Here is a 17,447-nt window from a genome sequence, read left to right as displayed (position 1 = left end):
CATAGACAGTATACCGAGGGTTTGCGCTTTATTTAAAATGCAGCATATGCGTGTTGTTAAATAACTTTCTAACGACAGATTAGCCTGTTCCTTTAAAACATAATAAGGGCAGTGCACGTTTGCTTTATAGGCCTAAATATTAGGATTGTTGTCAAATCCAGATTGTGTTTGCGAGACGGGATTTTGAAAGAAATTCCAATCAGACAATTTGACCAGTGAGCTCACGTTCTGTTGCAGCATCTTTGAAGGCCTGTGGAAAGCTCAATGTTAAAGCTATAGACACTTGATAGACCTTTCTTATGTATGCATTGTATTGGAATCATGCAGACATTACATTTATAGCACAGATCAGTAGAGAAGCATTCATATTTATTTTATTAGTTTGGCTAGTTATTCTGCCTCCCTGCCCGCACGTCCGTGACGTGCCATGGATGTTAATTAAAAAAGGAATCATTAAGGAAAACCCTCAATGCGTAGTGACTGAGATCGCTACAATATGCTTTTCCTCAAACCCTCGGAAAAAAAGACTAAGTTTGTTGTCTGTCTCACACTGTGATAAACGTGTTAAAGTGACACAATAGTAATCAGACAGTGTTAGTACAATAGGTAGCGATCTGGTTTAGTAATAGGAAGGTTTACGGTTCAATTCCCATGCCCGCAATCAAGTTTGTAATCGTGTGTGTCTGTGTGTGTGTCTATGCATATCATATGAAATGTGTAATATACTTGAACTTTTGTGTGTGTGCGCCCTGTAAGCAAAATGACGGCTCCGAGATCTATTATTATTTTATTTTCTTCATTTAGCTCAGCAAAAACGGTCGTGCCTGCTACGTCCGCGCTGCATCCTTGAATAACGTACCCAGGACGTCTAAAACACGTTTCCCAGATGTCACCACAATGCCCTCAGGACGTTCTTGCAACCTCCTGCAGAACGTCCCCAGGACCTATAGAAACACGTTCCCCAGACGTAACCACAATGCCCTCGGGAGGTGCTTGCAACGTCCTGCATAACGTCCCCAGGACCTATAGAAAACGTTTCCCAGTTGTCACCGCAACGTCCTCGGGACGGTCTTGGAACGTCGTGCAAAACGTCCTAAAGTTGTCACGGGAACCATACACATTTACGTTTTTAGAACGTTCAGAGAGACCATTACAGGACGTCTAGGGGACGTCATTTTGCTTACAGGGTACACACCACACTAGCATCAGTACACACCACACTAGCATCAGTCCACACCACACTAGCATCAGTACACACCACACTAGCATCAGTACACACCACACCTCAGTACACACCACACTAGCATCAGTACACACCACACTAGCATCAGTCCACATCACACTAGCATCAGAACCCACCACACTAGCATCAGTACACACCACACCTCAGTACACACCACACCTCAGAACACACCACACTAGCATCAGTACACACCACACCTCAGTACACACCACACCTCAGAACACCCCAACACTAGCATCAGTACACACCACACTAGCATCAGTCCACACCACACTAGCATCAGTACACACCACACTAGCATCAGTCCACACCACACTAGCATCAGTCCACACCACACTAGCATCAGTCCACACCACACTAGCATCAGTACACACCACACTAGTATCAGTCCACACCACACTAGCATCAGTCCACACCACACTAGCATCAGTACACACCACACTAGCATCAGTCCACACCACACTAGCATCAGTACACACCACACTAGCATCAGTACACACCACACTAGCATCAGTACACACCACACTAGCATCAGTACACACCACACCTCAGTACACACCACACCTCAATACACAACACAATAGCATCAGAACACACCACACTAGCATCAGTACACACCACACTAGCATCAGTACACACCACACTAGCATCAGTACACACCACACTAGCATCAGTACACACCACACTAGCATCAGTCCACACCACACTAGCATCAGTACACACCACACTAGCATCAGTACACACCACACTAGCATCAGTACACGCCACACTAGCATCAGTACACACCACACCTCAGTACACACCACACTAGCATCAGTACACACCACACTAGCTTCAGTACACACCACACTAGCATCAGAACACACCACACTAGCATCAGTACACACTACACCTCAGTACACACCACACTAGCATCAGTACACACCACACTAGCATCAGTCCACACCACACTAGCATCAGTACACACCACACTAGCATCAGTACACACCACACTAGCATCAGTACACACCACACTAGCTTCAGTACACACCACACTAGCTTCAGTACACACCACACTAGCATCAGTACACACCACACTAGCATCAGTACACACCACACTAGCATCAGTACACACCACACTAGCATCAGTACACACCACACTAGCTTCAGTACACACCACACTAGCATCAGTACACACCACACTAGCTTCAGTACACACCACACTAGCATCAGTACACACCACACTAGCATCAGTACACATCACACTAGCATCAGTACACACCACACTAGCATCAGTACACACCACACTAGTATCAGTACACACCACACCTCAGTACACACCACACCTCAATACACACCACACTAGCATCAGTACACACCACACTAGCATCAGTACACACCACACTAGCATCAGAACACACCACACTAGCATCAGTACACACCACACTAGCATCAGTACACACCACACTATCTGTCTGTCTGTCTGTCTGTCTGTCTGTCTGTCTGTCTATCTGTCTGTCTGTCTGTCTGTCTGTCTGTCTGTCTGTCTGTCTCTCTGTCTGTCCGACAGTCTGTCTGTTTGTAATATGTCTGATTTGTTTGTTTAAATATGCATATGCTTGTGCCAATATAGGTCTTGGTGACCAATCCAGATGGCTCCCCTGCAGAAAAGGTTAATGTGGAGGTGACAGCTCTTGGTCATTCCATGATGGGGTCCACTCGCACCAACGGCATGGCCAAAGTCACCGTCAACACACAGGGTGGAATCTCCAAAGTGTTAATCACTGTAAGTCTAAATACATTTTAAGTATACCTCTATTATATTTTAATATAAAATTTAGCATCAAAACAGTAAATGCATTTCTCAAAACAATTTGAACAAACAGTACCACACAATAGAATACTTGCAAAAGCCCATAACATGCTCAGTCAAAGAACATGTTGATTTTGTTATGGCCTCTACCTATCCTTCGGGATTATGGGATATTGTAACATTTACAGCAGTTGAGAGTAAGGGTTAATGTTGTGTAAAAATATGCTAAAACCAGTCTGTTCTTGCAACTGTCTGTAGCACAGTTCTTAAGGCTCTCCCCAGGTCAGGTTTACTTGCTACACAGCTCTGTACTGAATGGGAATTATCACATATGCTCATGTATGGTTTAATCCCAAAATTCACCAAGCTGATTACGTGTTTATTTGTACTTCATAGGTGAAGACCAAGGATCCTGGTCTCACTGATGCTCGTCAGGCTACAGAGTCCATGACAGCGTTGTCTTACGAGACCATGGGAGGCTCCAATAACTATCTGCACATTGGTGTGGATGCAACAGACTTGACCGTCGGAGATCAGATCAAGGTCAACCTGAACATGAAACAAAACGCTGGAGCACAGAATCAAGACTTCACTTATCTAGTGGGTGTTTTCATCTTCCTCTTGTCAGATGCTCTTTTACAGACACCTACAGTCACACACACAACCACACACACACCAACAAAGACTCAGGCACAGACACACACTTTGGATTAGATGTGTTCATGTGTTCTAATAGCCCATGTGTGTGTGTGTGTTAAACTCTTTCTCCAACAGATCCTGAGCAAAGGGCAAGTTGTGCAAGCTGAAAGGTTCAAGAGACAGGGCCAGCCTCTGGTGACTTTGCCTTTACCGGTGACCAAGGACATGGTTCCCTCCTTCCGTATCGTGGCGTACTACCATGTGGGCTCGTCTGAGGTGGTGTCTGACTCAGTCTGGGTGGACGTGAAGGACACCTGCATGGGAACGGTAAATATCTATGTGTCTTCCCATATTTACATTTATTATTTAGGCAGAGGTTTTTATTCAAAGTGACTTGCAGCACAAAATAAGAAATCCATTTTCATCAGTATGCTTGGTATGAAACCCATGATCTTGGTGTTGGTAGCACTTTACTCTACCAGATTAGCCACAGGAACTCGTTCCAAATCCTGAAACCGTCCCCCTCTCTTCTTCTCTCTCTTCAGCTGAAAGTGGAGGCCTCTCGCCCTGCTGCAGTCCACTCCCCCCGCCAACCCTTCAGTCTGAAGATCACTGGAGACCCTGGGGCTAAAGTGGGGCTGGTGGCTGTTGATAAAGGAGTCTACGTCCTCAACAACAAGCACAGACTCACCCAGAGCAAGGTAATGATAGAGACCCTGGGGCCTAGAGTGGGTCTGGTGGCCACAGATAAATATGTGTTCCTCCTCAATAACATACTTGGGTGCTTTCTTTTAGGATTTCCAGCTTGATCCCAGATACACTCACAGTACGAATATCAATCCCTGTATACCATTATTATTGACAACAGCCAATGTGTCCATGAAAGCAATATCGATATGATATCATTCTCTATTTGTTCTGTTAATTCATAAGCTAAATGTTTTGGTCTAATTAATGGGCTACATTCCAGATATCATCAACCAAGAATTAACTATCTTTTAACTATTATATCTATCTGACATATCCACAATTGTTTTGCACCAAATAATTATATGAATTGGCGTAAAATATTAAAATACTAAAACATTATATGAAATCAAATAATATGAAAATAGGTTTCTTTATTTGTTTGTTTGCTTGCTTGTTTGTGTGCATCCCGCCACAGATCTGGGATATTGTTGAGAAGTCTGACACAGGATGCACAGCAGGCAGCGGTAAGGACAGTATGGCAGTGTTTCATGATGCTGGTCTCATCTTCAAATCAAGCACTGCTGGAGAAACAGAATCACGTCAAGGTAGACACCAACAACACTTAAGCCTTTCTTAATTCTAGCTAAATTGTTTCTGTAGGGGCCTAAACTTCAGTAGCTGCAATGTGTGATCAAAAAGTTTAGAGACTGCGTCAATAAAAAAAAGAAGCAAAAACCATTCATGATTAAAATATTGTTACCATCCTTCAAAGAAATAACCTTGTGCAGTGACACACAACTCCCAATACTCCTGTCACGCTTGTCACTCTGTTCTGTAGGGGCCTTAACTCTAGTAGCTGTGATGTGCAATCACAAAGTTCAGAGACTGTGTCGATAAATAAAGCAAAAAGGGAGCATGATTATAATTGTGTGACCATCCTTCAAACTAGTAACCTTGTCCAGTGACACACGCTTGTCACTCCTGTCACACTTGGAAGGCTCCTTGGAAGTCTTTTAGCACCATTGGTGACGTATACTGTATCTCTGTAACTGTAATTTGTGATTCACCATATTCATGGTTGAAAAGGCAGACTCACAACTGTATGTTGAGGTATGCACGTGTGTGTGGCTGACCTAACTATTACACTGCATCCCCACAGGCAGCACAAATGCATACTTGTCAGTCCACAGTGTCTTAAATTCGTGATTTTTGGAATCAATTTTTCGTTTTTGTCGGGTATAAAGCACGCCATGATTTTCGTTTGCTGCGAAAAAATATACCTGTCACAAATCTATCTGCCCGCGTTGTTGCCACACACAGCCTGCGTGACCCAAAGAGCTTGCGGCCAACATTGAGTGAGTGAGTTGTCATAGTGATTAATTAATTGTTATTACAGCTCCTGATTGGACCTCTGAATTGGACACGGATGATAGAATAACACATGGAGTAGGAAAAAAAATATATAGCGCGAAATCACGCATTGAAAACTCGCTTGGATCATGATTAAATTATATTGTTGATTTTAGCTTCGGTCCAAATTTGATTGCGTCTGGGTCCGGATCCGGACCGCGGTCCACCTTCTAACCCCTGCATTAAAGTCTCAGTTTGATATTTCCAGGCATGACCTGACTCTCCGTTAGTAAGTCGTTTGTAAATGGGTGTCATTCAGGTCTTGCTCAGTCTGTTAAGGTTGTTTTGTGTCTCTTCTCCCCAGTACCCACATGCCCAAAGCCACCCCAGAGGAGACGTAGAGCCATCACCATTCAGGACCTGCAGAACTCTCTGAGTAAGTTCAGTTACCACCACAGCCTCCAGCGGGATTTCCATCCAAATATATATGGAAATGTTTCATTTTATTTTATTTTGCGTTTCATTCCAGAGTTATACCATGGAGAGCTAGAATTTACACCGACTTCTATTGAAAACGGTCGCTAAATTAAATGATCACATCATCAAATGGAATCTTTAGTTAGCTACTTTCTAATGATGACATATTTGTGGTCACAGTCCCTACAGGGTTAACAACAATTTTGAGTAACCTATTCGAATAGACCATTCTTGAAACAGTCACACATCACAGTCCATTTTTAACACATTTTTGTTTTTGTTTTCCTCTCAGCTTCTAAGTACCAGGGAACAGAGCGTCAGTGCTGTGTGGATGGAATGAAGGACAACATCATGGGGTTCACCTGTCAACGTCGAACGGAATATATTACAGATGGAGACCAGTGTGTGAAGGCCTTCTTGCACTGCTGCACACAGATGGCCGATCAGAAGAAAGAAGCCAAAGATGAGCAACTTCATCTTGCCCGCAGTAAGAACCCCCCTATCTACATTATATGCATTTGGAAATACACATACATGCAGGCACACTCATTTCACAAACACATATACACACATACCCACACAAAAATGCAGACACAACATGTACAAACCTATACATGTGGGCAGACACACACCCACACACACACAGTGAGTGAGTGAGTGAGTGAGTGAGTGAGTGAGTGAGTGAGTGAGTGAGTGAAAGAGTGAGTGCGTGCATGTGGCGTGGCCGAGAGAGAGAGAGAGTGTGTGATAGGTGAAAAATCACCCTACTAAGTTCAGGACTCCGGAGCTACATGAAAGTATATTTATTAGACAAACAAACAACAACAATTGCAATTGGGCTCCCCTCCCAGCCGAGGCTGACAGTGAAGCGGGCCCTGATAAACCCTTCCCACAAGGTTTATATAGTCAGAAGTTTAGCTTTCAGCAGGGATGATCACGTGGTGGATTTCTCACGTCCGAGGCTCCCTGTCTTGCAAGGATGGCAGTTTTGCACAAGGTCGGAAGAAGCACAGTTCCCTTCTTATCTCCTCTTGGGCCTGATATTCATATATTGCATTTGGAACTAAGTGTCAGTCACACACACACACATACACACTCCCCTACACATGTTTGAATATAATTACATTCATCTGTGACACACAACTTCTTTCAATTTATTCTGGTTATTATTGACATTATTTCTCCCTTACAGTTATCCATCACTCTGTATTAAATCAGGGAGGGACAATTGATTGAGTAGTTTAAGAAGCTTGAGTAGCCTGTGGATGAAATATCTCATACCTAGTGAGAGATCTGAGGTTCGGGAATTCATCACGCATGTCTTTGGCAACAATATTCTCCCTATGAAGCATGCAGTGCGTCATACATGGCTCTTGCACCGTCTGTGCAAATCGGGACACATTTTGGACAGGCTATATCATGTTCACAGGAAAAAAATCTAAAAGCTGAGCGTCGTTTCACACATCGGTGGATTCATGTAATTGTAGTGCAAAAATAATCAGTCTTCGGGAGTTTTGCGACTAGTAGTGCCCTCACATCAGCTGCCAATTCATCAATAGGGCGGGCATTGGGATGCTTTTCAGTTTTTTTGCGCACTCATCCTTCCCAAACAGTTTTGCACATATCACTGGCTGCTGGCAATATTAAACTTTCCACAATTATGTATGGCTTTTTAGGTCTGAGCGACACGTAATGCAACTTGATAAGAGGCTTTTAAAGCTAGCCCGCACACTTTGGCTGATTGTCTCATCGAGGTCTGCTTGTCCTCAAAAGATTTTAAACGGGAAATATGAAATGTTTTTTCTTTCAAGTGAGCATGGGTTGTCTTAAAGTGTCGTTGCAGCTTGGATGGTTTCATAGTTTCGTTTGATAGCACGGAAGAGCAAACCACGCACACTTGCTTTGTAGGTTAAGCCAAACTTCGGATAATTCTCTGAATATTTACGTGTCTTCTCCCGTTTGCGCTTTTGGCTGTTCATGGAAGGGGTGTTGGCATCCTCTGAAGGTAGATTATATGAACAGCCATCAGTGGTGTCCGACGTGGAGCTTTAGTTCCGAGAAATTACAAAACGATCCATTATTTCAAATTGTATGGTTATGGAAGGTAACGCGTTTTGGCACCAGATAGCTAAATGTAGCTAAAGGATTATATATTGCCATGGTAATCAAATGATCTGTGAAGGCTCATGGGTAGCCTTTGTATTATTTAGCATTTTTTACGTTCTGTTTATGTTTATGTGGCCTATTGGACGTTTTTAATTTTTGGAAGAGGGGAAAAATGCTTCCGATGAAATAATTTGGCGGACCCCCTGCAGTACCTCCGCGGACCCCTTGGGGGTCGCGACCCCCTGGTTGAAGACCTCTGCTGTTTATGTTTACCTCATCCCTGACCAATCCAAACAGCATGAAACAAACACAATAACAGTCCAGTGGCACTGCCAGGAGAGGAGAAGAGCGTGATGAGCTTCATTTTAATTTTGAATAATTCCCACATTTCTATGTTCCAATGGATTAAGCAGCAACCTAACAATTTGTGTCGCACATAAAGAACTAACGAATACAAATAGCAGCGCGTCCTCTGCTGACAGCCTGAATGTGACTGTCAAGCTTGTGGGAGCACCTTCCGGATCACAACCCAAAAATTGACGCAAAATTGAGAAAGAAGATTTCCACACAGTATTTTTTTTCCCGATTTCCATGTTTAAGCAACTTAAAGAAAATCAGATAACAGGTTGTATTGTCGTTTTCTGTTTTCTATTATCAAAAAAAAATACAGAAAATGGGTTGTTTTCCGTTTTCTGTATTCCTATTTCTAAATGATTTTCTCATTTCAAAACGAAAATCTGTTGGCCGCAAAGTAAACGGACCTATTTCACACCTGTCTATTACAGCAAAGAGGCAACAGGCAGCTTCCTTACGTTTCGAACGTACTATAAAATGTGAACGCATTGCTTCATAAGTACATGCTACAACCTATTTGGACTGGTACACGTACAAATACTAACATACATGGAAGGAAGCCAAGACTATTTTGTTATGCTGTGAATAGATTCATTTTTTTACTTAAGTTGGTGCACAAACTAAGTATAAGATTACGTTTATCAAGCGTAAAACGGTTAGCGGCAACTTGTTGATTGTTGTTGTGCTTTCTCATGTCTGGTGTGCATCTATCCCACGGTAACAGGGTATTGTTTATTTGGTTCCGGGCGGAATTGGCCAAGTCGTCAGTCTTGTTTTGTTAGGGGTATGTGTGAGCATAGACAAATATAGATAGACATATATTGATATATAGACATATATAGATATATATGTCGATGTGTTTGAGTATTGACTCTGATGCTGAGATGTCCATTTGACAGGCAAGCAGATTTACAAATAAGGGCAATTGCAGATGCTGAAACTTTTGCTGATGTCTTTTTTTACTTCCCTGGTTGGCATATGCACTGGTGTCTTGCTTGATTTTCATTTTTCAAGCCTTATTAAACTGCAAAACAATTTTGTATTGAGTTTTGACCAGACCCACCCGCACACAGTGGCCCGCTCGGTTCCGTTACAAACATATATCCAAGTGCTGCAAAGGGAAGTTATGTTTCTGATTTCTGTCTCTGTCTGTCTCTGTCTGTCTTTGTCTGTCTTTGTCTGTCTATGTCTTTCTCGCTCTCTCTCTCTCTTCTCTCTCTGATCCTGGGTCTGTGTGGTATTGTCTGTCTCGCTCTCACTCACAGGTCCATTTTTGGTTCCCTCGCCTCACGACTCTGCTCTGCTCTCGGTCAACCATGCCGCCCAGGGCCGTTGCTATGAATTCTGGGCCCCCTGAAAGAATATTGGTATAGGCCCCCGCCCCCATACTTTTCATCGCCAAAGATCTAACTTTTCTTTAGATTATATGTATTATAATTTGTTCTTTATTTTTCTGTTCCTCTGTGTTCTTGACAGTGCCTGATCCAATGCACCCAAGGCCTGGCTCTGTAGATGGCAAAGACAGTGACTTATGTAGACTAATAAATAAATCTACATTTGCCATTCATTACAGAATAGAAAGAGCTGAGTGTAAGCTGTTGTGTAAGTAATTGCCAATGGTACAGCAGTTCACTAATAAGTCAAAATAGCCAACAAGTGTCTACCTCACTCACTCACCATCATCAGCATCTTTGGAGTGATGGGGGAGGGGGTCAGAGGAGGCTACAACTGATTCTGGAGTAGCAGCAAAGGTTTAATTATTTAATTTCATATTGCTTTTGTACACATTTATGGTTATGATTTACGGGACAGCTGATGAAGAACTAACCTACCTAATCTTGACATAAACATAAATAAAAAAAACTAAATTGGCTTATCAATGCCATAGCTCTAGACAAACAGCTTCACTTTAGTATTGTATGAGGACGGCAAGCTGTAAGATTAGCCCCTGTTTAACATTAACAAGACTCGATGTCAATAGGCTACAATGGAAAATTGTGTCCAACTGCTACTGGAGTTTTTTGATAGCGTATTATAACGTTTGGCGAATTATAACCTTACTGATCTTTTCTGTGGCTGATATTTAGTGGATACATTTGTAATGTCAGCCTTGTCAGGCGATTATTTTACACTGCTGACCACACGTAACGTTAAACATTAGTGTCATTAGGTTAACGCAGAAATGTTAATAGTTGGATAGCACTAGCTCCTAACATTAGCCACTCGAACATCAGGACGTTGGAGAAGGCAAGCTATGTTATTTCTCATGAACTACAGGGCGCCTGTGCAACTAGCTTTACACTCTCACTTTATTCGAAAAAAAAAAAAAATCGGTGATATTCTGGGCTACTGATGTGCTCCTGGCTTCTCTTTTCTTCCTCTCCTCTCTTTTTTGGTGTCCCGGTTTTTGTTTCTGTTTTGGCATTGCTCCTCTACCAACTGGCTGCTGCTGCAGTTCGAGAGCAATTACGTTACGCGTATATTCTCAAAACAGTAGGTAGCGATCCATGGGCCAAACCATTTTTTTTTAAAGAAGGGAGTAATGCTCGGAAAATAGAAACTTTTTTTTCAATTTTGCTTGATTTCGTGGCTTTGTTTTAACTCTGATGCATTAGTATGAGTATTTGTTAGGCCTTTGCATAATACTTTAGTCATAGAAAGGGAAGTCTACATAATAGGCTACTGGGATTTTTGTGGCCCCCCCCTGGGCTGTGGGCCCCTAGAATCGTCACCACCTTTCACCCCTAAACGACGGCCCTGATGCCGCCTGTATCCCACCTCCCCTAACTGTTTGGTCTATCTTTCTGGGAAATGTTTTCCACATGTTAATTGAGTTGATACATTGTTTTTGTTTTGAATAATAAAAATACGAAAGTGGAATCTTGATTGCAGTAACGCTGTTAAATTTAATATAAACCTGCAGCTTAAACTCAGGTTGAAGCTCGTGTTTTCCTCATGTTAATTGAGTTGATACATTTGTTTTGTTTGAAGCCTGAGTGAAATGGTCTTGGACTGAAGAACAGTTTTCTTTTGTTTCCCTCTTTCTTCCCACATAAATGTTTCTTTGGGTTATGTGTGTGTGTGTGTGTGTGTGTGTGTGTGTGTGTGTGTGTGTGTGTGTGTGTGTGTGTGTGTTTGGGTGTGTGTGTGTCTTTGGGTTGTTTCTGTGTGTGTTTATTTGGGAAATGTGTATGTGTATGTGTGTGTTTCTTTGGGCTCTGTGTGTGTGTGTGTGTGTGTGTGTGTGTGTGTGTGTCTTTGGGTTGTTTGTGTGTGTGTTTCTTTGGGAAATGTGTGTGTGTGTTTCTTCGGGTTGTATGTGTGTGTGTTTCTTTGGGCTGTGTGTGTGTGTGTGTCTGTGTCTTTGGGTTGTATGTATTTTTCTTTGGGAAATGTGTGTGTGTGTGTGTGTGTGTGTGTGTGTGTGTGTGTGTGTGTGTGTGTGTGTGTGTGTGTGTGTGTGTTTGTGTTTCTTTGGGTTGTTGGTGTGTGTGTGTGTGTTTCTTTGGGGTTCAAAATAAAAAAATAAAAGTCTGTGATGTCGTGATGGGCTATAATATGCACACAGCCAACAGTCAACAGGCCCAACTCATCGAGAAAGGGGAACTGTATTGTTCCTCAGTAAATTAAATACAGACACTGCATATTCAGATAATCAAATATTATTGTTCCAAGGGACGTTCACATTTTTCTAACTGATCTAAATGAGGATGCATCCATTACAATAACATGTGCTTGAAGGCAAGTGCATCACAAACACACACACACACACACACACACACACACACACACACACACACACACACACACACACACACACACACACACACACACAAACACACAATCACAAAGACACACACACATACATATATACATATATACACACACACACACACACACACACACACACACACACACACATGCACACATACATTCACACACAATATCTCACACACATACATACAAATGCATACACACACACAAATACACACACACACACACTATCTCATTAAAATACACACATACGTACGCACATAGGTACGTGTGCCCAGACAAAACCTTGGAGCTGCACAAAGAGGCTTGAAAAAAATCTGATAATATGTGAACCTTCCTTCCATTCCATGTATAGGTTCAGGCCTACATACATGGTTAAAGTTGACTTATAAATGAATACAATTGAAAACTGAACTTGTTCCTTTCCTACACAGGTGCTGAGGATGATGATTACTACACAGACTCGGACGACATTGTGTCCCGTTCCCAGTTCCCAGAGAGTTGGCTTTGGGATGTTGAGCTTCTTCCCCAGTGCCCTCCAGATGACAAACACTGGTGAGAGAGGCGTGGAGAACTAACTGACTAACTGACAAGGGAACTATGGGTACTTTTATGAAGGAGAAATACATCTGTTTAGTTCATCTACCATTCATTCTTTTCTCTGTCTTCCTTCCTTTCTGATATTACTGAACTATTATATTAATTACAAAAATATATTCCAGCACTACCACCTCCATGACAAAGAAGAGCTTCATGAAAGACTCCATCACCAGTTGGCAGGTTACAGCCATCAGCCTTTCAAAAACTCATGGTAAATCAGCAAGCTAACACTCTCACAGACTTCCCAAAACTCTCAGAAATTCAATGTAGAGCTCATAGAACTCACAGAACTCTTTCTGAGAACCTAACTATTTCTCAGAACTTTCAGAACTGTCTTTAGAAAGCACATCTCCATTTCTAGAGCTCAACAAACAACAGTAGTTCTAGCTATCTGTATGCTGGTACCATTTATGCTTTAGCCACTCCATTTTCTCTCACTGTCTTGCCTTTCTTTGTACATCCACCTCTGTTTCCACAGGTATCTGTGTGGCGGAGCCCTACGAAATGATTGTAATGAAAAATTTCTTCATCGATCTGAAGCTGCCCTACTCTGTAGTGCGAAAAGAGCAGATTGAAATCAAAGCCGTCCTCTACAACTACAATGACTTCGAAATCAAGGTAACATTTTTCATTATAACTTTAGAGAGCAAAACCAAAATAACACTTCAATGTTTTTCTAGCTTGACGATGTCATACTCATAATTCTAGTCAGAATATGAGTCTGATACTGCTCCATGGGGCTGTGATTATGGGGCGTGTTTCAACCGAACCAGGGAAAAAAATGCCTCTTCGCTCAATTGGATATACTTAGAACCAATCAGAGCAACGTAGTATCACGACGGCCAGTTGATACATTAAACTTTTACTGGATCCCGTAGGAAGGACAGCAAAAACATCTTATCGATTGACAAATGTCTTGATCGCGTTTCTTTGTTATTCTTTTCAAATTAATGTGCTGACAATGTCTTCTAAAACAGACTTGAATCCCCACATTTTAGCTCTCAAGTGGCAGCCATGTTTGTTGAAACTAATTCAACCCAAGCACTGGTGACATAGTTGATAACATTACGGTTGACCATATGTCCATCATCGTATAAAGTCCGCCCTGACAATTTGATTGGTCAGGCCGTATCCTAAATTCTGATAATTTTTCCTCAACGGAGCAGTGCCAGACCGATCTTCCAGACCGATCTTCCAGACCTCAAATGTTGTGGGCGGGGCTAGGTTCGGTCTGGTATCCAGGCTAATGTTTTTCCCTTTTTCTTTGCGACACACTACAGTTGTACAGTGTTTTGCCAGCCATTACCATTACGTAGAAAAGTTCAAATCAATTTGTAAAGCTGCACTCAAACAGCTTTTTGTGATGTATGGGTAATGATTATTGATTTTGAATTAAATGGGTTTGCCCGTGAATGTTAATGAAACCAACAACCACTGTACTGTAATAGAGACAAACACCAAAGAGGACACTCTCTCTCCATCTGCCAGGTGCGTGTGGAGCTTTTGGAGACCGAAGATGTGTGCAGCGTGGCCACCAAGAAGGGCAAGTACCGCGACACCATCGAAATGGATGCCATGACGTCACGAGCAGTTCCCTTTGTCATGATCCCCATGCAGCTGGGCAAACACACCATCGAGGTGAAGGGAGCTGTGTTCGACTCACACCTCACCGATGGTGTTAAGAAGGACCTGCTGGTGGTGGTGAGTGTATCTCCAGAAACAAACAAACAAACAAACAAATCAGTAGAAGGATGCATGGCTGGCTGGATGGATGGATGGTGGGATAGATAGATAGTTGGATAGATTGATAGATGGGTGGGTGGATGAATGGAGAGATAGATAGATAGTTGTTTAGGTGGATTGGATGGGTGGGTGTATGGATGGAGGGATATATATATAGATAGATAGATAGATAGATAGATAGATAGATAGATAGATAGATAGATAGATAGCAGTGCCCTCCACAAATATTGGCACCCCTAGTGAATATGAGCTAAACAGGCTATAAATATGTCTTTGCTGTTTATCCTCTCAGTCTTTCACTTGAAATATACACACAAATCTTACCTTTTCATTGAAGTAAAATTATTAAAAAAAAAAAAAAAACATTGACATTAAATCAACATTTTTCCCTAAAACATGTGTGCCACAATTATTGGCACCCCTTAATGTAATGTTTTGTGCAGCCTCCATTTGCCAAGATAATAGCTCTGAGTCTTCTCCTATAATGCGTGATGAGGTTAGTGAACACATGGCACGGGATCTGAGACCATTCCTACATGCAGTATCTCTTCAGATCCTTCAGAATATGAGGTCAACATTTGTAGACTTGGCTACAGCTCATCCCACAGATTTTCTATGGGGTTTAGGTCAGGGGACTGTGATGGCCATGGCAAAACCTTTATTCTGTGGTCGGTGAACCATTTTTGTGTTGATTTTGAGGTGTGCTTAGGATCATTGTCCTGCTGGAAGGTCCAACCACGGCCCATTTTAAGGCTTACTGGAGAGGGCTGTTAGGTTTTAATTTAATATCTGCTGGTATTTGATGGAGTCCATGATACCATGTATCCTAACAAGATGTCCAGGGCCTTTGGAAGAAAAACAGCACAACAACATCAAAGATCCGCCAACATACTTCACATTGGGTATGGGGTGTTTTTCTATATGGCTATCTTTCTGTTTACGCCAAAACCACCTTTGATTTTTGTTGCCAAAAAGCTTTATTTTGGTCTCATCTGACCATATAACTCGGTCCCATTGAAAGTCTGACTTACATTTGGCAATCTGTAGGCGCTTTAGTTTGTTGTTGATTGACAGCAGAGGCTTTTTTATGGAAACCCTCCAAAACAACTTGTGGTGATGTAGGTGGCGTCTGATGGTAGTTTTGGAGACTTTCTGACCCTAAGACTCAACTAACCTCTGCAATTCTCCAGCTGTGATCCTTGGGGATTATTTTGCCAGTAGAACCATCCCCCTCACGGTGCGTGGGGTCAATGTACAGACACGTCCTCTTCCAGACTGATTCTTAACATCTCCTGAGGCTTTAAACTTCTTAATTATTTCCATGATAGTGGAAAAGGGTATTTTCAACTGTTTAGAGATTTTCTTGTGTCCATTTCTTGATTTGTGCAGTTCAACAACTTTTCATCGCACATTGTCACTGTTTTTATGTGGGTCTTTCCCATAGTGATGAATGACTAATGGAATTTGGCCTGTGTCACCTCATATTTGTACGCCAGTGGAACTGGAAGTCATGGTTGACCTCATAAGAGTTCCTTATCAAACAGGTGAATTTAAAAATGTAAAATAAGACTGGAAATATACTTCCTACTACGTTAGATTTTAATTTTTCTAGGATTTCTAGATTTTTCTAGGGGTGCCAATAATTGTGGCACACATGTTTTGGGGGAAAATATATATTTTTTTCAATAATTTTACTTCAGTGAAAAGGTAAGATTTTTGTGAATATTTTGAGTGAAAAATCAAGAGGATTAACAGCAAAGACATATTTCTTTATAGCCTGTTTAGCTCATATTCACTAGGGGTGCCAATATTTGTGGAGGGCACTGTAGATAGATAGATAGATAGATAGATGGGTACATGGATGGATAAATGATGACCCCTGCTGAGAATGGCGAGCAAACACACCATTGATCTGCTGGTGGTGGTGAGTGTATCTCCAGAAACAAACAAACAAACAAACAAACAAATCAGTAGAAGGATGCATGGGTGGCTGGATGGATGGATGGTGGGATAGATAGATAGTTGGATAGATGAATGGATGGATGGATGGGATGATGGATGGATATAGAGGCCAAAGGTGGATTGATGTAATTTCTTTTTTTATCTCAGTCTGAAGGTGTACGGACAGAGGTTCCCGTGAAGAAAGTCGTTCTGAACCCAGCAGAACATGGTGATTGTGATATGAAGTTATTCAGTTGGATCATTGACAGTTAATCTATATTTACTATTATTATTATCATTATCATACGTTTTAGTAGTAGTAGAAGTAGCAATAGTAGTAGTAGAATGTATAATGTATTTATAATATTATATTTATACATATTATTATATTGTTGCGTTCATTCTTTTTTTTCTCTCACTCTGTATACCTCTATACATCTTTCACTTGCCTACCTCTGTAAACAAGGTGGGCAACAATTTGAGGAAATTCTGAGCCAAATCCCAAAGAAACAGGTGCCAGGTACACCGGCCAGTACTTACTTCTCTGTCTCAGGTTGGTGCCAACTCTAACCTCCCTGAAAACAATCCTTTTAGTCACACTCCTACAGCACGTTGACCTGTCTCAATTTCCTTCGGATGATTCATAACGATGTTCCATGTAAAACCCTGAATAGGAAGTAAATTAACCAATGTACGTAGTAGGTCGATTAGAGTTCCAATGACACAAGGATTGTTGAT

General features: G+C 41.8%; 1 protein-coding gene across 1 annotated transcript in view; it reads left to right on the top strand.

The window, feature by feature from the left end:
* The window catches only part of LOC308374279 (complement C3-like), a gene marked incomplete at both ends in the record, with an annotated part of 152,849 nt that overhangs the window by 80,269 nt on the left and 55,133 nt on the right, over positions 1 to 17,447 (top strand). The window contains 13 exons of the mRNA XM_080850017.1: positions 2,856 to 3,008; positions 3,432 to 3,635; positions 3,810 to 4,001; positions 4,220 to 4,375; positions 4,840 to 4,969; positions 6,079 to 6,150; positions 6,484 to 6,678; positions 12,860 to 12,980; positions 13,148 to 13,236; positions 13,504 to 13,643; positions 14,514 to 14,726; positions 16,878 to 16,938; positions 17,176 to 17,262. Of these exons, the coding sequence (XP_080706143.1) occupies positions 2,856 to 3,008; positions 3,432 to 3,635; positions 3,810 to 4,001; positions 4,220 to 4,375; positions 4,840 to 4,969; positions 6,079 to 6,150; positions 6,484 to 6,678; positions 12,860 to 12,980; positions 13,148 to 13,236; positions 13,504 to 13,643; positions 14,514 to 14,726; positions 16,878 to 16,938; positions 17,176 to 17,262 (1,813 nt within the window). The remainder of the gene's footprint in view (positions 1 to 2,855; positions 3,009 to 3,431; positions 3,636 to 3,809; positions 4,002 to 4,219; positions 4,376 to 4,839; positions 4,970 to 6,078; positions 6,151 to 6,483; positions 6,679 to 12,859; positions 12,981 to 13,147; positions 13,237 to 13,503; positions 13,644 to 14,513; positions 14,727 to 16,877; positions 16,939 to 17,175; positions 17,263 to 17,447) is intronic.

The sequence above is a fragment of the Sprattus sprattus genome (assembly GCF_963457725.1).
Source record: "Sprattus sprattus genome assembly, chromosome: 1".
Lineage (NCBI taxonomy): Eukaryota > Metazoa > Chordata > Actinopteri > Clupeiformes > Clupeidae > Sprattus > Sprattus sprattus.
Note: the sequence above shows the minus strand (reverse complement) of the source record. Positions and strands in the feature narration are given on the sequence as shown.